This window comes from Nyctibius grandis, chromosome 2, assembly GCF_013368605.1.
Source record: "Nyctibius grandis isolate bNycGra1 chromosome 2, bNycGra1.pri, whole genome shotgun sequence".
NCBI lineage: Eukaryota > Metazoa > Chordata > Aves > Nyctibiiformes > Nyctibiidae > Nyctibius > Nyctibius grandis.
This window is the reverse complement of record NC_090659.1, coordinates 51,463,850-51,486,425: the sequence shown is the minus strand read 5'-3', so window position 1 is coordinate 51,486,425 and position 22,576 is coordinate 51,463,850. Positions and strand designations below refer to the sequence as shown.

Genomic DNA, 22,576 nt, shown 5'->3' with positions numbered 1-22,576 from the left:
TCTGGCTGGTGTACACAGGGCTGCTGCAGTCGCACTCTTGGTTACCCTTTTGACCCATGGCCTATTAAAAAAGAACAGGCAGCTTGCAAAGCAAATGATCTAATACCAAGTAACATATTAGAAAAAGTAGAAGCACAGGTAAGGAAAGAGAAAAGCTGAATCAGAGGGGAAAGAAAGGTCCAGGGAATCACAGACCAGGACACCCGGCTGCAGCACTGAGGAAGATGCTAGAAATACCCCATCAGCTCAGAAAGAGTTTCTTTGTGTTTATTCAGTGAGCAGTGAGATACATTCATGTCTTCATGCGTGCCAATGCTGACTGATTGGTTTTCAGGCTGTTCCGCATGCTCAGGAAGAACCACCCCATGTACCCGATGCTCGTGCTGCTGGGCCTCGCTGCCCTCCTGGGTAAGTCTGGCGTCCCTCACTGCCTCGTCCCAAGCAGCCAGGGACACGCTCCCCGGGGCTGGGAAGCAGGAGACATTGATGCAGCTCCTCACACCCCTCCCCAAAATCTCGGTTGCCATTAAACTCTATCAGAGGAGAGAGTGTTGGGGTCCCCTTGTGATTCTTGCTGAAGGATGGGTAGCCTCTGAGGGTGCAGGGTGCAGGGCACAGGGCAGGATCTCGCCTCCTCTCCATCACAAGGAGTGACAGAGGCAGCCCTGTATGGCTCCTGTGCCCCACAACCTGTCCTCTCTGGGGTGCAGCCTGCCCTTTGGTTTTCCTTGCAGTCACAAAAGGTTTTTACTGCTTGAACCTTTCCGTGTCGCCTCTGCAGGTGCCTCCCAGGGCCGCAGGGATTGCTATGACAGTGTAAACAGAATTAAAACCTCTGGGACTTCGTGCAAAACTGCAATGCCAGAGGGTTTACCCTACCGTGGTGAGTATCCCTCCTCTGCCAGACGGCTCCATTTCTCCATGGCACAACAATTCCAAATCCTTCACACATCCAAAGTGCTGAACACACACTAGCTGCTGATCTGTGAATCATCTTCAGTGGTATTTTGAATTTTCAATTTTTTTAAAATGTCACTTCTGTACGAGCCATATCTGTTCTATTTTCCTTCCTGCCAGAGGTACTTCCCTCTGTTTCAACATTCTTTAAACTCACTCGTAATCGTGAACATGAAGATCTCCATGCATGGGCTGCTGTGACTTTTTGTAGCTGGTTCTCTATGGGAGGTATCAACAGTACAGGCAAAACTGACAGAATTGAATCTTCCAACACAACGACACAGGATGAATTCCCCGGCTTAAAACGTGAAAGAGCTGATGGAAGAGTGAAACAGCATTTCACCCTCACAAAATTTACCGTGGCGGAGAAGCATGTCCGGATGGATTAGCAGTGACGAGGAGGTCTGCCATCCAGTGGCTCTTTTCCTTACTGCTGAACAGCTACAGTGGCTTTGATCCACACTGCCTGCTAATTTCGGTTTGTGCCTTCCCCTTTGTTGTCACTGTACAAGAGGGGATAAAAAAAGGGACCTGGCATAGCCTCTGCATATCCAAATTCTCCGTGGTTGCAGCTCCGTGTCATGTTATTGTTGCGGGGTCTTTGCCTGCAAAAACTTTATTACATCCAAAAGCATAGGTTCTTGTTTTCCACTGACAGCACGTTATTGCTCCCAACAACTGAAGCGGGGCAGTTGTTTTCAGACAAGGCTCATCCTAGTTCCAAACTGTTAGCAACAGGGTTTTAAATTAAATTAAAAGGTATTTCATTTCTAAAATCATAATTGTGTTTGTGCTGTAGAGCAGAAACCCTGTTGTTTTTGAGTGGACGCACAAGTTGTTAGGCGTTCCTGTCTCCCGTAACACCAGCAGCATGTGGGAAGTGCACAGAGTCAGCTGCTCCAAAACACCGCCAGCAGATAAAAAGCCCATTTGTCTCCAGGAAGCGCGGCAAGAAGGTGGGGAGACATCCTGCAGCAAACACGTCGGGTCTGTGATGTTTATCTAATATTCTTGTAAATAATTCACTGTACCAAAGTCTGTTTTCCATTAACTGCTGGCATCGGGTTAGCATTGCTCCTCTCAGTTGCTGTTTGTGTGTTTTCCCTTCTGCAGCGGCGTGTTTAGGCAACAGATAAATGCGGATAAATTGCAAGTCAAACAAACTGCAAGTCAGATAAATTGTAATGGATGTAATTGAAGGATGTTTCTCTTCGATTTTTCCTATTAATGGTAGCTATGGAAAAGCAAGCTGGAGCCAGTAAGTAGTGTAGGATTTCTTTTGACCTCATAGTTTTGGTGGGTTTTTTTTGGAATAGAAAAAGCACCTTCTGGAGGTGCCGCTCTCCACTGGCTGTGTGGGCAGCCCAAGTCACAAGCTTAGACTAGACAGCTAAGTCCTAGGCAAGCTAAAATTTGAGGAGATGAATTGTGCACAAGCTAGTTCACCTCACAAGCTACACTGTGGCTTTATGCTAGGATGATCGAGGGGTAATCCTTTCCAGAGCACACGATACCATGAGTGCATCTGCTAGCACAAATGCCTGCACTAGTATCGAAATGATGCCATGGGTTTCAGTCATGGATCTGAAAACATTTTAACGGCATGCGTCACACACTGCACTGGCCTGACGTCTGGTTGTAAATACTGTTCTGAGGCTGTTCAGAGCGTTATGGGAATATATTGAATGTTGACACAACTGGAGCTTTGGAGGCAACCGTGAAACCAGAAGGTCCGAGCTACACAGGGACGCACCAATTCAGTTGTTCATCTCCCCTTAGATCCACGCACAAGCTCATGCCTATTACAGATCTCGGTCTCTGGCTGTCAGTCATTGCCATGCAAGCAGATTTTTCCACAACCAATAAAGATCCTACTTGGGCACATAAGTTTATGTTGGGAATAGAATTGCCTTTGAGATGTTCTAAGAAAATTCAAGACTATCACAGAGAAAATGCAAGGTCTGCCGAGTGCATCCAACCCCTGCCATCGAGCCGGCTTTTCTCTGTCCCTTAAGAGGGTTTCCCTCATGACCCAAGTTTCTGAACATTTCCCCATTATAGTCCTAAACTGAAAGGAACTAAATCTGGGACTAATCTACCCAAAGGCTTAGATTTAAAACAAGAAAATTTGCCTTTTAGTCTGCACGCCAGAGAACTGCCCTCTATATTTGAAAAAACTTCTTTTATATCATCTGTGTAGTGATTTCTAGGGCACTTACCCTTCAGCAAAATCAGTCAATTCTATCATTGCTTCTCTCTAAATAGATTCAGAAGGATTCCAAATGTCAGCTCAGTCATAATGACTGTTAGAACAACCTGTTTCTGATTTTTAAAATGAAAGGAAAAGTCATGCATGTTGTGTTGTAGGAGTTCCTGCCGCAGAGAAGATTGCAGAAAAAGATTTGGACAACATGGAGAAATACCAAGCCAAGATTACAAAAGCTGGCAACAGCAAGTGTGTTGGTCCAGCTGTGATTGTCGGTATTCTCTCGAGAGCTGCATGCTGAAGGACAGCTGGGGTGACCACGGAAATGCATTTGGTTTGATGCAGGTATGGCCAACCTTCTTAAAATCACAAACCTCATCCTTCTTTTGAAGCAGAAAGTCAGAAGAGCAGCAGAGGCCCTGTTGAAAAGCAACCCCCTAAACCTTTTCAGACAACTCTTTGGCCAGAATAAAGCTGACACTGACCCAGCTATCAGCTCCCAGCACTGGGGAAGGATCCTGGTGAGTGTCAGGGCATGAGCAGATTGCTTTTGCACTGTGAAACCGCTGGTTGCTTCCCTGCGCTCTCTTGGGAATGAAGAGATTAGTTGTTCCTATTTCATACTTTAGATAATAAATCTTGTTTAAAAAGCATTTTTTTTAACTAAGCACAGAGGCCTGTAGGCTGCAGCTACATACAGTCAGGTTAATTACCCTTTATACACCACAGGGGCCTGGCTAGTGGGGGATCCTGCTTCATTATTCATGCCTACATTCACGCATCACTTGTTTGCCAAGTTGTACGCTTACCCGTACAATCCCTAAACACTTGCTGCACGCATTGGGATCTGCTTTTGTAACAGCTCCAGCCCCCTCAGACTTGTGCTTTACTAACACGTGGATAAGAGATGAAGAACAAGCAGAGAAGAAGGAGAAGGAGAAGGAGAAGGAGAAGGAGAAGGAGAAGGAGAAGGAGAAGGAGAAGGAGAAGGAGAAGGAGAAGGAGAAGGAGAAGGAGAAGGAGAAGGAGAAGGAGAAGGAGAAGGAGAAGGAGAAGGAGAAGGAGAAGGAGAAGGAGAAGGAGAGCAGAACTGGGGCAGAGATCCAGGGGAGATCCCTAGAGGAAACAGGGGTTTTCCCACCCTTGATGCAGCTGGGGAGGAGAGGAGCAGTCACCTTGCAGTTGGAAAAGCTCAAACAGAAGTAAACCCACTTTCTGTACCCTGTCACCTTTACAGCAGCAGCTGTGTTGGGTTTTTAAGGCTCTGACAGACAAGGAGCTGAGGCAGACATTCCTCTTCAGTGCCCCGATAGTCTGCTAGTCACGCGTCTGCAGGCTTCGCCTACGCCTTGAACTAAGTTTGCTTCCTCTCTATACAATTAAAAAAAGAGGTAAGTCATGAGATTAATGATCAAAATTAATACAAGCAGCCTGCAAGCAATGAAAAGCTCTGGATAAATAGTGGGGTTTCTGGTGTGCCGGTATTGCTGTCTCACTTTCAGGTTGACAAACAGTACCATAAGATTGAGGGGTCATGGGACAGTGAAGAGCACTTAGCACAAGGCGCAGAGATTTTATGTGGGATAATAAAGGAAATCCGGAAGAAATTCCCCACACAGACAAAGGAACAGCAGCTCAAAGGTGGAGTTTTGTCAGCTTTAAAATGTCAGCTTTAAAACACTTCACACACATAAAAGTCAAGCACGATAACACTGTAAAACCGAGCATTTCAGAAAACTAAACACATCCCAGTCTCCCTGTTTGTTTTATTGAGGTGTGGAACAATATTCCTTGACACTCACTAAAAGGAAAAGAGGAATAGGATGTGGTTAGCTTTCTAGTAGGCTTTTGGAAAACTTGGTATATCTCATGACATGTTTCAGTTGCAAGGAGTAAGGGTGGGTTTTTCCCCACCTCTCTCCATTTAATTTGTTTTGTTTCTGTACCCACCTACAAAAAGCTACTATCCTGGCAACTCCAAAGAAGGAACACATTCATTTTGAAAATGTGTGGTCCTCTCTGAAGGAAACATGGTTATATTCTTGAGCACGGATTACAGCTGAAGCCATCATGGTTGGATCCCTTTATTCCAACTACAATACAAATATGTCTGAGGTTATTAACGTGGGTAGACATGAAGGAATATGCACAAAAGGAGAAAGTCACACAACTGAAGATGTTACATTAGCAAAATACAGCAAGGGGACAATGATCACCAAGTCTGGATGTGAAGGAGGAAATTATGATTTCTTCACAAAGTTAAAACACAAAAGGAACACCTCAGTGGCAAAAATAGCTGGAAATGATAATACAATACTGGTGAAAAGAGAGCTGCAAACTAAAGCAACACACTTAAGTTGCAATTTTTGTTTGTTTGCTTATTTACTGACAAAGTATAACCACTGTTTATATGTTTCTTTCACTCTCATTTGAGGTGGGATTTCAGCCTATAACATGGGAGCTAACAGTGTCCAGAGCTACAACAGAACAGGTTTTGGCACAACACACGATGACTACACCAATGATGTGGTTGCAAGAGCCAAGGTTTATGAGAGAAGTGGATACTGAGATATCCGAGTGATGAGTAGATTTGAGTCACTGATTGCGTAGTTTGCTTCTAATTAAAAAAATCCTGGATTTCTTCCCCAGAAAGAGTAAGAATGGAGGAGGGCAATGAAGGCAGAAACAAGTGCAAGCTTTCAATGTTTTTTTTTCAGCTAAGGCTAAAAACATCACTTCAAAAGATAACACCACTAGTAATCCAAACTGCAATCTATCTTTTGCCAAGCAGAGTTTTCATCTGTGCTTGCAGTTTCTCAAGCAGCAGATTAATGCTGCAAGAAAGTTATAACACTGCTTAACAAGATTTTGTCTGCCTTAGATTTTAGCTGTCATTACATGTGTCTAACAGCAGTACAAAATTGGTTGTTAACAATGTGCAATTTTAGAATTGAATATTTTCAATAAATATTGCATATATGTAATCCACCAGAAGACTATATCACAGTGTATCATATCCTTTCAGAATAACTGCTCTTAACACTGGTGGTGTGACCCCAAAACGGCTGTTTCTTGTGACAGGAGGGAAAAAACTAAGCTATCCTTAACTTTTTTTTTGCCCTTGATACTAGATCATTTTAGCCTTTACAGTTGCAAACAATCTGTAAAACTCAAGCTGCTGTAATGAATACTTCTATTGAAGCTATATATTAGCTTCAGTGCAGGGTCTGGACTAAGAATATGCACATTCCATCATGTTTTTAAAATGACATGTAGTTTACAAAATCTGAAGCAATTTCATGCACAATAAACAGACCATTTTAATCAATCATATAGTAAAGATTTTGGGGAGTCTTGGCTTCAGAGTTGCTGGATTCATTCAGTCATTTCAAGACACAGGGGAGCAAAGTAAGTGGTTTAGAGTGGTTAAAAAAACCCTTCAAGCATATCACTAGGGCCTAAAGGGGAAATAACGAAGAGCACGGGGGGTTGTTCGTTCATTTGTTTGTTTTAAATATGGTGCATTTTTTATAGCTAGTATTTTGTACCTGTGATTAAAACTATACTGATACTATTATTAAAATGGTATTGATCGACTCACACTACAGTATTAATTACCAAATCTGAAACAGTCAATAAACCTGCAACAGAGCAATAGCACAGAAATAGAAATTTATTCTTAAACAGTACCTTTCTACCTTGCTACCACATATTGCACCAAAGATTTGTTTGAATATACTTTAAATGCTACAGCAGGTAGACATGGCAAATCGTTCCTACCCAAGAAGCAAGCTCAACATGAGCCAGCTGCGTGCCCAAGCAGCAAAGGCAGCTAAGGGTACCCTGGGCTGTATGAACAGAAGCACAGCTCGAACAAGGGAAGGGATTACATGCCTCTACTAAGTGCTTGTTAGTCCATATCTAGAGTAGTGTCCAGTTTTGGGCCCCCTGACACAGGAAAGACCAATTAAGTAGAGTGAGGTAAGCAGAGAGCCACTGAGGTGGTTAGGCCTGGAGCACTTGTCCCATGAGAAGGGAGAGCTTCAGGTGGACTTAAGAGCAGCCCCACAGTATCTACCTGCGAGGGATAACTGAGCAGACGGAGCCAGGCTGGCTCCTCCTGGTAGTGCAAGGTGGGAAGAGAAGTGACAACAGGCATAAACTGAAAGAAGAGAGGTTCAGACTGGATACAAGACTGTATTCTGCACACAACCCTTCCCCATGCGGACAGCCAGGCAGCAGAGCAGGCTGCCCCGAGAAGCTGAGCTGTCCCTGTCCTCAGAGGTTTACAAGACCCGACTGGACAAAGTCCTGAGCAACCTGGTCTGACCTCAGCGCTGGCCCTGTGTTGAGCAGGAGGTTGGACTAGAGACCTACGAGGTACCTTCCAACCTGAATTTTGCTATCATTTTAAGTTAGCCTGTTTGTTCCCTGCACAAAAAGGCAGCGTCTCTTACCTGTGCTTCACAAAGAGGTACATGAAGCATTTATAATGCTCCATTAATGAAAGGATGTGGACACACACTGTGTTTGTGCACCCTGTTGGTTCAGGTTTTAGATCTGAGATCAAATCTTTAGACAATGTATGCTTATACAGAGGTTTGGGATAGAAGATTGACTGTATGACAGTTGCGACCTTGAAGGAAATACCATTTCAGAAGCGCCTAAACTTACATGTGTATTAAAAATTTTAAGAAAATACTATTTCCTTTTTCATTAAAATTGCTAGCTTGTCAACATCTCTTGTAGCTAAATCTTACCCAGAAATAACAGGTACTATCTAAAACATTTTCCCTTCTCTGTACTTGGGAAGCAGTTACTAGCTCTGCTCTAACTTAGGTAGTTTATAACACACTTAAGTTGTGCACAGTACCAAGCAAATTTGTCCATTAACACATTCTTTCTGGTTTACATCGCAGTACTTTTGAAGGCTGTAGCATCTCTATAGTTTAATGAACAGAAGATCCACATTCATACACATACTGCATATGACAGAACTGGCAGCGCTCCCTCTGTTGGAGATTCACCAGGCTGCAGTGCCGTGGACACAAATCCTGAACGTGCTTGGTAAGGCTGAGTGATCCTGGCTTTGGTGCTCTGGGCCACCAATCCGGGTACAAGTCTTGTATTTGCTGTCCCTCAGCCACATGACCCATTTGCCTAATGTTCTGGGCCCTAGTACTTGTGCCATCTCTTTTAAGCATGCCCTGTACCTTGGATGCACTACACACATCCTCCAAGAGGGCTGAAATTTCAGCCTGTACGAAGTACCTCCCTATGGGAACATGATGAACACGACACAGAGACTGCAGTTATAACACAGTGCAGCACAAGAGGTAATGCCGATGCTGGAAGGAAGGAGGGAGGGAAGAAAAGCAACATTCATTTATCTGTTTCACTTTTTTCCTTGCTATTCTCTGTACTTCACACTGACACCAATATTTCCTACGTCCTTCCATCTACAGCCTGTAGCTTGTTGAGAAACTGAAGTTTTTCAGCTCAATTTTGTGTTTCTGTCTGCAGCCTGCCCATAGGAGCCATTACACTCTTCAGTGCCACTACCACAGCCTATCCTTTTTCCTCTGCACACAGTGACTCCAGCTTTTGTGTCCCTCTACTGATACATCTATTTCTTTGAACTCCTACTGGTGTTTACTCTTCTCTGCAAGCCTGCAGAAGGGATAAACATTCATTTCCAGTGACTGTATCCCTCTGATCTTCTCACAACATACAGTCATTAAGATTAACTCCTCTGCAGTGTGTCTAGCGTGGGAGAGGCTCACAGTGTGTTAAACTACAGAATTTATGCTCACTGGAATGAAAACTACTTTATCATTTGATACAGCAGCAGCTTCCTAACTTTGGCCACAATTCTTAAAACTTTATATAAAAATATGCACAAGTACTATTAAAAATCTTTCAGTAAAAGGTGTTATTTTATAAGCTTGTAGCCCACAATTACTAACTTGCATCAAGGAAGTATGTTTCTGGGTCTCCAGATTTATAAAGTTTGCAATCTTAGAACAGGAAAACCATCAACTTTCACACAGACTGCAGCTCTTAGGCCATTATTATCAAACATTTAGGATCAAGAAATATGTATGAAGTGAGATAGCATGTTTCCTGAAAGACAAATTATACAACCTACCACGATGTGAATCACTCCTCCTGTTACTCCCAAATGGGGAGATCAGCGACTTTTTAAGCTACAGCAGAGGCCAGGTGACAGACGGTTTGCTAAGGAACAAGCATGAGATCTGGATGACCAAGGTAAGTCACCCAAATGCCTGCCTCAATCAAACGACACTCTCGGTGGACAGCCAGTCGATTCTCATGTAACTGCTACACAGAGGGTTTTTCAATTCCAGTTCCTTCCTTTGTGCAGCAAAGGTGAAGTCATGCATCATCACTGTAAACCTTCACTGTTAGCTGGGAAATGTCCTCACCATCATTAGCTACATGTACTTCTCTGCTTATCTGACTTTATTTACAAAGTTCTCTAATAGCTAGACATAAACTGCAGTAATCTAGCCACAAAATAAAAGCACGAGGACAGAAAACCTATCATTCATTTAGTATTTCAGGCAAATATGAACAACATTGAATTTTATATTTGTACACATGCAATCCTTCTCTAAGCATCAGTGTCACCTCTGCCATTTGTACCAGACAGAGTAAAAATTAAGCTTACATTTCATACACAAACTCTTAATTCAGGATTTAAATTATTTATTTTATAAAATATAAATCCAACCAGCACACCTTACGACTTAATTTCTTTCTGCTCCACAGGTTTCAGATGCCGTTTAATGACGAGCTCTCCCTTGCTTGTAAGAAAGGTGTCCGACATTTCCTCTTCTGTTGGCAACCCGTAAGGTAGTTTCAGTGGCTGTATTCTACAGGCGAAAGGGAGTTTGCTTAGTGAAGTCCTATGACTAGAAGAGAGTTACATTAAATGTTCCAAATTAAACAGTTAACAAACCTTATCAGATGTTTAACAACTTTCAGTCTGGAATTCACAGAAGGGATATTTTTGTGCAATCTTGGCTGATGCGCCTGTATAAAGGATAGAAGACGTTTTACAAATGCATCGCCAAACACCACATCTCTGTTCACAGAACTTTTCACACTATCAGTAAAAATATAAACCACATTTGCAAATATAGGATTTAGAGAACTGTCATGCATCAAGAACATACACAAAAATAGGAAATTAAAACTTGATCAAACTCAATTCCAGTAAAATGACAAATTCATCTTTATTCCCATTACATTATCAATATATTCAAATTTCTTCCAACTGTTAAAAATACTGTAAATGTAAATACAGGAGTTTAGGGGTAAGACTGCTTGCTTCAGTCAGATCTTAAATTGATCAAGCACACTTTTTTTCTCTGTAATATAACACTGACTAGGTTTATCTTTGCACAATGTGCAGTTGGCCTAAAAAATCTGGATAAACCTATCTTTGACACAAACACTTAGAGACTTGGATTTGGAAGCCTCTTCATTAATAAATGAGTCTTATTTGCCTACCTGCAATATCTGAATAATACGACCCACAGAGAAAACTAAACTCAAAGTATTTACAAATCTATTTTTATTATTTTAGCAGAATTCTCAAGGTAAAGTTCTCCACAGCCATGCAGAGCAATAGCACATAGTGATATTCTGAATTCCCACTAAAAGGGCATTTGCCATTAATGTTCCTCTCAGCTCTTTAAACACATTACCGATTTCTCAATTACATTTATAGCAGCTGTAAAGCAATCTGAGTTTGAGACTGCAAAACTGAGGTCCTTAAAAAAAAACCACCTTAATTCTACCCTATGTTTCTACATTTCTGATGTACGCAGTAAGTATTAAGAACAACTATCATACTTTATCCAGTCCAAGATCACGTATTATCTTCTTTTCCCAATATGGGCGACCAATTACACTTTTTATTCTAGTAACAACATGGATTTTGTGGGGCTGCTCAGGGTCACCTCCATACTTTTCATGATCTCCAGGCTGTGGCTGAAATACCTAGAATAAGAAGTTCACAAAAACGGGTTGTTTGTTTTTTTTTTTTTTCCTAAATATCTGAATTATTATTATTATTATAGTTAACAAAATAACTCTCTAAAACATACTTCAACCTTGGTAAAAATTCTTACATGTTTAACTACCTTTCTTTTCAGAAGGTCAAAGCACCAACAAGTGACCTCAAATTTAGCTTTTATAACATTAGTCAAAGATATTTTTATAATGGTTTGGACTCTTGTGTTTGGACGTACAACTGCATAGAAATACATGGACATCACTATTCCAGCACAGCACTTAATTCACATGCATCTCATTGAAGAACCTCTGCTTAGCCTCTGAATGGTAAGTTTTTCCACAGGCTTTAAGAATGATTTTAAAGAAACGAGTCAAGTGACACAGGACAGTATCTTGAAAGAAGCTAAACTAAAAATGTAAATGTAAAAACGTACAATTTAAGTCAAACTTCCCATCTCTTTGGTTTTAGTTATTTATTGAATAGAATTTAAAAAAATAGAATATTGAGTAGAATAGTCCCTTCAGTTGGAAGGGAAGTCAAACTTCCCATCTCTTTGGTTTTAGTTATTTATTGAATAGAATTAAAAAAAATAGAATATTGAGTAGAATAGTCCCTTCAGTTGGAAGGGACCTACAACGATCATCTCATCCAACTGCCTGAGCAATTCAGGGCTGACCAAAAGTTAGAGCATGTTGTTAAGGGCATTGTCCAAATGCCTCTTAAACACTGACAGGCTTGGGGCATCGACCACTTCTCTAGGAAGCCTGTTCCAGTGTTTGACCACTCTCTTGGTAAAAAAATGCTTCCTAATGCCCAGTCTAAACCTCCACTGCTGCAGCTTTGAACTATTTCCACGTGTCCTGTCACTGGATCCCAGGGAGAAGAGCTCAGCACCCCCCTGTCCACTTCCCCTCCTCAGGAAGCTGTAGAGAGCCATGAGGTCGCCCCTCAGCCTCCTTCTCTCCAAACTAGACAAGCCCAAAGTCCTTAGCTGCTCCTCACAGGACATTCCTTCCAGCCCCGTCACCAGCTTTGTTGCCCTCCTCTCGATGCATTCAAGGACCTTCACAACTTTTCTTAAATTGTGGGGCCCAGAACTGCACACAGTGCTCAAGGTGAGGCCGCGCTAATGCTGACTACAGCAGGAGAATCACCTCTTTCGGACGGCTGGTTATGCTGTTTGATGCACCTCAGGATGCGGTTTGTCCCCTGGGCTGCCAGGCCACACTGCTGACTCACATTGAGCCTGCTGTCGACCAGCATCCCCAGATCCCTTTCTTCAGGGCTGCTCTGCACCCACTCCTCTCCCAGTTTACACTTGTGCCCAGCATTACTCCGTCCTAGGTGCAGAATCCAGCATTTGGACTTGTTAAATTTCATGCCACTGACAATTGCCCCATATCCCGATCTATCTAGATCCCTCTGCAAGGCCTCTTGTCCTTTGAGAGAGTCGACAGCGCCTCCCAGTTTGGTATCATCAGCAAACTTGCTAAGGGTGCATTCAATCCCTGCATCCAGGTCATTGATAAAGGTATTGAACAAAACTGGCTCTGGGACTAAGCCCTGAGGAGCACCGCTGGTGACTGGTCACCAGCCAGATGTAGCCCCATTCACTACAACCCTTTGAGCCCTGCCCTTCAGCCAGTTCTTCACTCAGCGCACCGTGAACCCACTCATCCCAGTTTCTAGAAGTCTGTCACACCTCAGAAAGCACAGCATTAAGCAGGCTTACACCTACTTTTCAGTTTCTCAACTACTGAAGCACATACCCAGTCTGGAATTCTCGACCTGGTAAAGAGACATCGAGCCCACACAGCGGCCGCCATGCCCTCCATCCTCTTCCCCAGCATCTGCAAAGACAGCAGGACAGAACTTGGCGGGACCTTCCCTACAGCTCTTCACACTTGCCAACAGATCACACAGTCACTCGAACCACACCGGTGAGCGCATATCCCGCGTTTATTACAGCTCTCGGTGTTTGAAGAACTGACTGTGCTGACACCGGGCCCTCTCCCACGGCCGCGCTCTCCTCTCAGCGGAGGCACCAACCGGGCCCCGCGGCGGTGGCGCCCCGAGGAGGCGAAGCTCGCAGCAGCGTGAAGCTTGGCCCTTCAGGCCACTCATAACCGGCCCCTCTCTCCTTCCCCCCGCCCAGCGGCTGCTGCAGGGCGCCGACAGGGCCGTTCCCCGCCGCCCCTCCTCGTTTCACGGGGGAGGCCCCCCGCCGCAGGCGGAGCGCCTACAGCCAGAGGCGCGGCGCCAGTGCAGCGTCACGCCCGAACGAAACCCCAGACGAGGCCACCACCTTCCAAGCTGCTGCCTGCCCCAGGCCGCCCCGGCCCGCCGCGGCCGCCATCCCGGTGCGTAACCTTCCGGCCGGGCGCCAGCACCACGGCACTTCAGTTCCGCGCCGGCCGGCGGAAGGACAACGGTGAGGCACAGCCCCTCTCCCTCCTCCTCCGCTTCGGTTTCTCGTCCTCCGGTGGCGGGTGGAGCGGCGCGCATGCGCAGTGCTTCCCCCCCCCTCGCGGCGCTGCCGGAGGCGGGGCCGCCCCGTGCCGGTCCCGGTCCCGGTCCCGGTGCTGGTCGTGGTCCCCGTCGCCGCCGCGGCGCCCATGTCGCGGGCGGGGGGCGATGGCAGCGCCGCGCTGGAGCGGGCCGGGGCGGAGACGGTGAAGCGAGCGGTGGAGCTGGACCTGGCGTCTCGCTTCCAGGAGTCGCTGGTGTGTTACCAGGAGGGCATCGACCTCCTGCTGCAGGTGGTGAAAGGTACCGGGCGGGGCGGCGGCGGCGACGGGGCGAGGGGCGTCTGGGCAGCAGTTTACCACAACCGTTGGGGCGGTTTGTTGTTAAACACCCCCCGGCTCTGTCGGAGGCCGCCAGCCAAGGCGGGTTTTGAGGAGACAGGAGCCGTGCTTGCCGCCGAGGGCCGGCCCCGGTCCCCCGTCCCCTCCCGGGCAGGGAGAGGAAAGCTGGCGGTCTCTCCCGGGGAGACCGGGGGCCGGGCAGGGCTCATCTCCCCGCGCTCCCCCCGCCTCGGGGAGAACTGGCCTGTGTGCTTTTGATTCACAGCCACGAAAGATGAGGCAAAAAGGCACCGTTACCGGCAGAAAATATCCGAGTACATGACGAGAGCTGAAGACATTAAAAAACACATTGAAAAAGAGAAACAAGGTACGGAGCTGCGATGTACCTGTTGGCATTTATATACCTGTTGTTATGTGAACGTTTTATGGGCGAGGTGGTTAACACAGGAATTATCACAGAATCATAGAATGGTTTGGGTTGGAAGGGACCTTAAAGATCATCTGGTTTCAAACCCCCTGCCACGGACAGAGACACCTTCCACTAGACCAGGTTGCTCAAAGCCCCATCCAGCCTGGCCTTGAACACTGCCAGGGAGGGGGCAGCCACAACTTCTCTTGTCATGCTCTTTACTGAAAAAGAGACTTCTTTTATTTTCAGATGGCAAATACCACAAGCAGATCAGGATAGAGGAAAATGCAACAGGTTTCAGCTATGAAAAGCTTTTCCAAGAGTACCTCACTGACATTGTTTCAGAAGTTTGGGTGGAGGACCCGTACATTAGGCATGTTCATCAGGCAAGTAGATATTCAGTGCAACTGATACAGATGTAACTACTAAAAAAATTCCAAGATACTAAATTAAATAAAACTTTTACAGTTGTATAACTTCCTACGATTCTGTGAGATGCTAGTTAAGGGGCCGTGCAAAGTGAAAACAATCCACCTCCTCACTTCCTATAACGAAGTAAGTGTCTAGACTTTGGTTTCTATTTCCCTGTAGGTGATTTGCAGGTGACACTACATGCAAATATCTCTCTCTCTATATATATATAGAAAAGATTTTAAATATAGATTTATTCTTACTTACCAGTAATTGTTACACTAAGGCTCTCATGCCTTCAGCAGAAAACGCAGATTAAGAGAAAAATAAAAATGCAATAGTTGAACATAAGTAATTTTATAAGCTCAGAGTTTTCTGATAACTCTAACAAATTCTTGGTAAGCAGAATCTTAAATGGAAAAGATACTTTTGTGAAAGTTTTGTTGTGGAAAATGTCATCAAAACCAAAGCATCTATTGAGAGATGTTTTTTTTTCTCTTCAACAGCTGTATGTAGTTGTCATTTTAGAAGTTTTGATGAGCTAAAACCTCTCAAACTATCACTGTATTTATTTTGGCTCAAATAGTAATTCATATCTAGTTTCAAAGGGCTGAACGTGAGCTTCTCCTCTACATCGCTTAGCAAGTGTAGCTGTAATCTGTCTGCTTTTTATCCTGTCTTTGAAACTGCGAATCTGCCTTCATCCAAGTTACTTTCCTTTGGTTTAAGTTATTACTAAAAAGGTTTTGTTGGTGAGTTTAGGAAGAGGTGACCAGAAGAGGAATATACGGTTAAAAAAAAACCCCACCACGTTATTTTTACTTTTAACAGGGTAGTGGGAGGAGTCAGCAGATAAGTGGCTTGGAAGAAATACAACAATCATTGAGGAATTATGGAGTAACACTGAATATTGCATTTTCATCTTCAATACATGATCGAGAAATTAGGTGGGTGATATAGAAAACCAGTGAATGCCAGTTATTTGAAGTCAAACTACTTAACCCTAATTCTGGAGACAATTTCTAGTTACTGCTGTGGTTAACAAAGTTGAAGGCAGTGGCCCTCACTGGCTAAAATCAGTCCTCCATAGTTTCATGTTCTAACTGTGAGCATAATAGTAGATGTCTCTTTGTACAGAACGGTGCCTTCCATGGTTCATACAGGTATCGGCTACACTAGGAAATAATTGTGATTGAAGCAAGGAGCTTGTGTGTTGTGTGGATATAACTATTTTTTTATTCAACATACGCATAGTATTCACATCTGTGATTTTTTAAAACAGATTCAACAATGGATGGATGATTAAGATTGGAAGGGGTCTTGATTATTTTAAGAAACCACAGGTAAGAATGCTTTGACCTCTTTAATTAACTTGTATTGTAGAAGAGCTCATTCTGTGTTCACCATGTCAATTCTGTTAATTTCTGCAGGGTCGTTTCAGCATTGGATACTGTGACTTTGACTTGCGACCTTGTCATGAAACAACAGTGGATGTCTTTCATACTAAACATACAAAGAAAATGTGATCAGATATGACTGCTTTTAATGAGTGTTTTTATAAGCATAAAAATGTAAGACTGGATGATGCTGCTTGAGTCCAGCTGTCCACCCTCAGAAGCAATTCTTTTAAGTACTTAGTCCAGCACAGCTTTTATAATTTATAGGTTGAAGAATATTTGAGACTTTTCAGTCTGAGAAAACACAACTGTACAATAATTCCTCCATTGTACTTCTCCCATAATCTTAATACAATCCATATGTAAATTTGATCTTGATTTCATAACAGACCCTCAATACTGTCTCTCAAAGGCCTCTTTAATGTCATTTCTATTTTTACTATTAATTTTGTCTTGAGCAATTTTGGTTTTTATGTCTTTAATTGACCACCTCACAAACATTTGAAGCTGGGCTGCCACATGTCCTCTTTTATAAGCAGCCTTATTTATTTCCTTTAATTCCTGTATTCTAGTCATGACTGCTGTTCTGCTGTGTTTTGGTCAATCCCGTAATACCTCATTTCACAGGCTTTACTAATAAACCCCAAATCTAACACTCCATTTTCCAAGCTCCTTGCACACAAATATTGTAGTGGTCAGTATACAGACATTTTAGGGTTGTGTTATGTGTCTCTGCATGATGGATTTTGGGCTAGAAAGGATGCAAACAGCTCTATTCTTTTTCCTGTCACTCCTGTATGTTCTTTTATGTATGGTCATACACCTATTTCCATCCTTTGCATTAGGTGTGGAAAGGTTGTATGATCCTCTCCCAGTCTTTTTCCCTGACTTGCAAGTTTAGTGTCCTTCCAGCTAGTCATGCCAGTCTCAACAGCAGTAAACTATTTCCCTGCTACTAAGGTAGTTCCCTAAAAAATTAATTGATTTTTAAATTCTTCCAGAAGTTGGATACCTTCAAACTTTCTTGTTGATAATGATTCTAAGCAATATGCTAAATGGAAAAAAGACAAAGTCTTTTCTGGTCTTTCCTTCATCCTTTGGAAAACAGGAGGTATCACCTAAGCTGCTGCTGCTTTTTCTTCTTGTACAAGAGTTTTTGATCATGGTCAGCAAGAATCCAGCACAGTCATATATTCTGACATGAAGAACAGGCAGTGGCCTCTTTTGCAGGTCCCATCAAAATCTTTTCAGCCTCAGGACTGATAGGTGCCTTACGCTTGCTGTGTCTTGTAATACAATATGCCTCTATAGTCTAGTAGCATGTTCATTGCTAGAACTTCCTCTCCTTTGTCTCTTTTTCCTGATGGCTGGTGTATTCCATTATCCTTTTTTTTTTAATTTGCTTTATTCTTCTTTCACCTTCTGTCATCTAATGCTGCTATTCTTTTACTCTTGCCTCTAATGCAACAAATCTATTCCACAACTATCAAGAAGAAACAGAGCTGGTCTTTGCCTTGTTCTCTGAGTCACAGTTTGCCAGTGGTCTGCCTTCTTTATCCTTTTGCATAATAATGTCTCGGCTTTTCAGTGTTACATCAGCAAAAAGAATAACATACGTGCCACAGAAGCTGTACGCTACCAGTCGGTCCCCCCAAACATTCCATAGAAGCTCCCTGGCTTGCTGCTTGATACTAGGTTTCTAGTCACTGTTGTCAGTTTTATTCAGTTGTGTATAAGATATGCCTGTTTTTAATGGGAATAAAGGTTATTTTTTATTATTTGTAGTTGTAGTCATCTGTTTGAATTCTTCTCTGCACTACATAGCGTAATTCAGGGAAGCTGGGTAATGCCTGGTAATCAGGCATTCAGGTAATCCAGGGAAGCTGGTAATCAGCCATGTTTGGGAGAAGGTTCACTGTAAATACAGTAAGCTTCCCAAATGTGAAGCTTTGTATCTTTTAACCTAGTCCAACAATTTCAAATGTATAGGGACAAAATAAAAAGCCACCTTAAATATTTTAGATCAACTTTAGATTTTAGTACTTAATTGGAAATCAAAATTCTTTATGCTTTCTGCATCTTGTAATACAATATGCTTCTCTGTTCCATTAGTAAGCCCCTGTGATGTGGTTCCCTACAAATACCACAAGAGGCAAGCATGGTCTTCCAACTCTTGCCTCTTCATTGCTAGAACTTTTTATCTGTTTTCTAATTAGACTATAAATCACTAGTTAGGACTGCAGATTTTCTTTCAGATCTCATGGATGTGCAATATCTGTACATATGTACAACTAAGGCTTTGGTGATGTACCAGTTGGTGCTGCACTGCAATTTTTACCTATAAGCCCTTTACCTCTGAATAGTTGCTTTCACTAACACAATGTATGAAGAGGAATGGGCATCAATGCATGGAAAAAAAATTGTCAGAGCAATCTAAGAATACAGTTCCGCAATCGTTTTGCTGACTCCAGGCCATGTTCTTCTGAGTTGCCACTTGCACTTACACAGTCAGGTCATCACCTGGATTGTGCAGCCAGGACTGTGCCTCCTGGTATCATCTGTGGAGATGAGCTGAAGCCACCTTCCCTGCTGGAGTGAGACGAGTCCCATTCAGTCCTACAGTGTGACTGCCAGCCCTAGCTGAGGGCTGGATTCACCCCCTTTGACTGCTCTCCTTAGCTAAAGGGAGGTCGCTTCTGCCATGTGATTTCCTCCTACTGAGCGATGGTCAACCAGCCATCTTTTAAAGACAATGGTATGCAAGTAAGATAGTAACCACCTCACAGGCCTTTGCAGGCCTCACTTGTTAAGAAATATTTGCAGCTAACGGTCTCATCTGCACAATTTAATTAGGAAAAGAGTGAAGTATTCATAAAAGGACATACTGCCTAGGGCTTCCTAATCTGACTGTCTAGAACTGATATCAGGTACCTAGCGCTTATTGCTGAGTTAAAAGTTAACCATGGCTTTTGCAGGTGAGCTGATTTGGAAAACAATAAACAGTTGCCGAGTTAAGGCCAAGAAAATGTAAACTGAGTTCTGGAACGTCAAGTCCAGAACTAAGACAAGACTTCTTGTGCAGGTGGTCGACTTGGCAAAGAAAGCAGGGATTTAAGTATTCTTAGCTGAACTACCTTCATTATAATACTAAAAATCAAGCCCACCAGTCAAAAAGACCCTTGCCCAGGTAAAGACCCTTCCCCTGAGCATGCGTAGATCATATAGGAATGACTAAGCGTTTATGTTAATTGTAATTGGATATATTAACCAATGAAAAGTATGTTATTCAAATAGAGGGATGATTTCATGTAATTCTTTGTGTATAAAAAGGTGCTGGGATTCACAACAGGGGCGCTTGATTTGTGGATGATTCCACCAAGCACCCTGCGCAGAATAAATACAATCTCTCTCCTGAGCGTGTGAGATTGGTTAATTGCACACCGGGCTCGAATCTGCTATTCGGACAACAGAATCACAGAATTGTTTTGGTTGGAAAGGACCTATAAGATCATCAAGTCCAACCATTAACCCAGCACTGCCAAGTCCACCACTAAACCATGTCCCTAAGCACCACATCTACACATCTTTTAAATACCTCCAGGGATGGTGACTCCGCCGCTTCCCTGGGCAGCCTGTTCCAATGTTTGACAACTGTTTTGGTGAAGAAATTTTTCCTAATATCCAATCTAAACCTCCCCTGGAGCAACTTGAGGCCGTTTCCTCTCATCCTGTCATTTGTTACTTGTGAGAAAAGACCAACACCCACCTCACTACAACCTCCTTTCAGGTAGTTGTAGAGAGCCATAAGGTCTCCCCTGAGCCTCCTTTTCTCTAGACTAAACAACCCCAGTTCCCTCAGCCGCTTCTCATAAGACTTGTTCTCCAGACCCTTCACCAGCTTCGCTGCCCTTCTCTGGACTCACTCCAGCACCTCAGTGTCTTTCTTGTAGTGAGGGACCCAAAACTGAACACAGTACTTGAGGTGCAGCCTCACCAGTGCAGAGTACAGGGGGAATCTACAATCTAGATTCTCCTTACCTGAAGAATTTCAATCACTGCTGTTACTTACCACATCCTGCTTATTTGACAGTTTGGTGAAGAATTAATTGTCTAACGTAGAAGCATAAAACCTGTAACTGCCTCACTTCACCAGAGAACTTATCAGCAGAGGCTGTCTCTGCTGCTCTGTGTTCTTATAGCAATCAACTGCTGCTGTTTTGACCTGATCAAAATTGCATTCCAGTTATTCTGCGACAGAATTTGGTGCCATGACTTGGATTCATGTGTCCTGCTTCGCCTGGCAGAACCATGGACTGATCCCTGCTGAAACCCCCTTGGTGCCACTTAGAAAGGTAAGGGACCTTTTGAAATCCCTACTGGAGCTTCAGCTGAGGGTTGTCTGTATGGACAAGGACACTGTTGGAAGTCAGAATGTCCTTACAGACCTAATCGTAAGTCTTCTAAGACCAGCAGAATTCAGTAACCCTAACTTTCCACCCACCTTTTCGTTCATGCGGATATAGCGAAACTTGTATTTGTGTTAGAATATTTACTTAGTGTACTTGTACTTACTAATTGCTTAAAGATGTATGTAGGATACATTCTGTCAGGACATATCTGGTCCATCTTGAAGAAAAAGAAGACATCGTCCTTATCTACATCTAGGGAAGCTAGCTTGGAGAAGAACAAAACCTTATCTACATCTAGGGAGACAGGGAGACTAGCCAGAAGACGAAGAACAAAGGAGTATCCTGGAACACAAGAACTTTGATGTGTGGTCTGGTTAATGTAAAAGAATAACTGTTGTCTAATGTAAATCAACCTTGACAGAAGTATTAGTTTTAGGATGCCCTGAAGTAAACTATGCTCATTATAATACATTATAATACTAAAAATCACACCCACAGGTCAAAAAGACTCCTGCCCAGGTGAAGATTCTTCCCCTGAGCATGCGTAGATCATAGGACTAAGCATTTATGTTAATTGTAATTGGATATATTAACCAATGAAAAGTGTGTTATGCAAATAGAGGGATGATTTCATGTAATTCTTTGTGTATAAAAAGGTGCTGGGATTCACAACAGGGGTGCTTAATTTGTGGATAATTCCACCGAGCACCCTGTGCAGAATAAATACAATCTCTCTCCTGAGCGTGTGAGATTGGTTAATTGCACACCGGGCTCAAATCCACTTTTCAGACAACAATGCCACAGCCTCAGAAATGTGATTAGGACAGCCCCGAGGACATAAACGTCATTGCTCTTTTACTTTCTTTGGGCCAGACTGGCCTATCTTGCCCTATTAACAGCAAGATTGTTTCTTGCCTAATTGATACTGGCGTTTCTCAATCCACTTTATGTGCCTCTGATTTTCCTGCAGTTCCCTTATCTTCAGAAGTAGTAAAAAACACTGTTGGTATTTCAGAACAACCCATATGTCATCCGATAACAAGCCCTTTGTCTGTAACTCTCCGCCTCATTACTGGATACCATGCTTTCCTTCTAAGTCCTACCACCCCAGTTGACCTTCTGGGAAAAGACTCTTATGCAAATTGGGTTGTGCTATATATTGTGCCCTGAATGGAATTTACCTCGATGTGCTCACACCTCGACAGGGTGAATTTATGGCTTTTTTGCTTGATGAACCTCCCACCTCTACTATTCAAGGGCAGTTTGGTAAAGAAAGAGCTGTATAACGCAAAGGTATATAAACTCTGTAACTGCCTCATTTGGGCAGAGTTCACGTCAACGGAGTCTGTCACTGCTGTGCTGGGTTCTCCTGCGGCTGTATCAATAAACTGCTTATGTTCTGACCTGATCAAAATTGCATTCTGCTTCTTTGGCAACAACAGTGAAATACATCTTGAGCCTTTCTTTCATAATGTCACTTTATACTGAGCAATTATTTTTATTTAAATTGAAAACTGTCATTTTCAGTTCACTATTGACTTTCAGTAGCAAATTTTCTCCTAGGTGGTAACATAAGGAACCTGCTTCTCCTAGATCTGTATTTGCAAGTGTATTTCCTAATGTAGAAGTATTCCCAATTTTATCTTAGATACCAGTACCTATGGCTGCAGTGACTCCCAGCTTTGTGCCAGGCAGTGCAGGTACAAATGAGGCACAGATTGCCTCCGTCCCAGTTCGCCTCTCCTGCCCTCATCACATAAACCCCCAACACTCGGCTTAATCTTTCCCTCCCTTCTGCACATACATGGACAAAAGCTCTAATCCAGGGTGGAACTGCTGGAGTGATTCACTACACAGTGGCGAGTTTAGCTTACTCCCACGCTTGTACAGCGGAGGCAGGTCACCAGCAGTCTGGAAGAAAGGACTTTCAACCAGA

At 43.3% G+C, this 22,576-nt stretch overlaps 3 protein-coding genes across 8 annotated transcripts; 2 read left to right on the top strand and 1 right to left on the bottom strand.

Moving 5' to 3' along the window:
• Positions 1-344: 344 nt before the first annotated feature.
• Positions 345-5,731, top strand: LOC137674916 (lysozyme g-like). Its single transcript, XM_068420732.1, is given in 6 exon segments — positions 345-408; positions 782-883; positions 3,325-3,453; positions 3,456-3,508; positions 4,666-4,804; positions 5,598-5,731. Coding segments are annotated over 6 exon segments (621 nt in total).
• A 4,144-nt stretch (positions 5,732-9,875) lies between these two features.
• On the bottom strand, positions 9,876-13,683 carry MRPL30 (mitochondrial ribosomal protein L30). The gene is made up of 5 exons (XM_068420756.1): positions 13,513-13,683; positions 12,977-13,057; positions 11,045-11,191; positions 10,146-10,219; positions 9,876-10,059 (listed from the first exon to the last, which is right to left on the bottom strand). Exons 1-5 carry the CDS (start codon positions 13,561-13,563, stop codon positions 9,927-9,929), a joined length of 486 nt encoding a protein of 161 aa, XP_068276857.1. The 5' UTR covers positions 13,564-13,683; the 3' UTR covers positions 9,876-9,926.
• MITD1 (microtubule interacting and trafficking domain containing 1) lies at positions 13,505-22,038 on the top strand. Of its 6 annotated transcripts, none has more exons than XM_068420702.1 (8): positions 13,750-13,976; positions 14,280-14,381; positions 14,673-14,809; positions 14,892-14,978; positions 15,666-15,781; positions 16,117-16,177; positions 20,475-20,583; positions 21,656-22,038. In XM_068420702.1, exons 1-7 carry the CDS (start codon positions 13,823-13,825, stop codon positions 20,556-20,558), a joined length of 741 nt encoding a protein of 246 aa, XP_068276803.1. In that variant the 5' UTR covers positions 13,750-13,822; the 3' UTR covers positions 20,559-20,583; positions 21,656-22,038. The 6 variants fall into 6 exon arrangements, with proteins under 6 accessions (XP_068276821.1, XP_068276803.1, XP_068276795.1 ...); XM_068420694.1 differs by having other exon boundaries at positions 20,817-22,038; XM_068420720.1 differs by lacking the exons at positions 13,750-13,976; positions 20,475-20,583; positions 21,656-22,038 and adding exons at positions 13,505-13,638; positions 16,265-17,983.
• Positions 22,039-22,576: the final 538 nt, after the last annotated feature.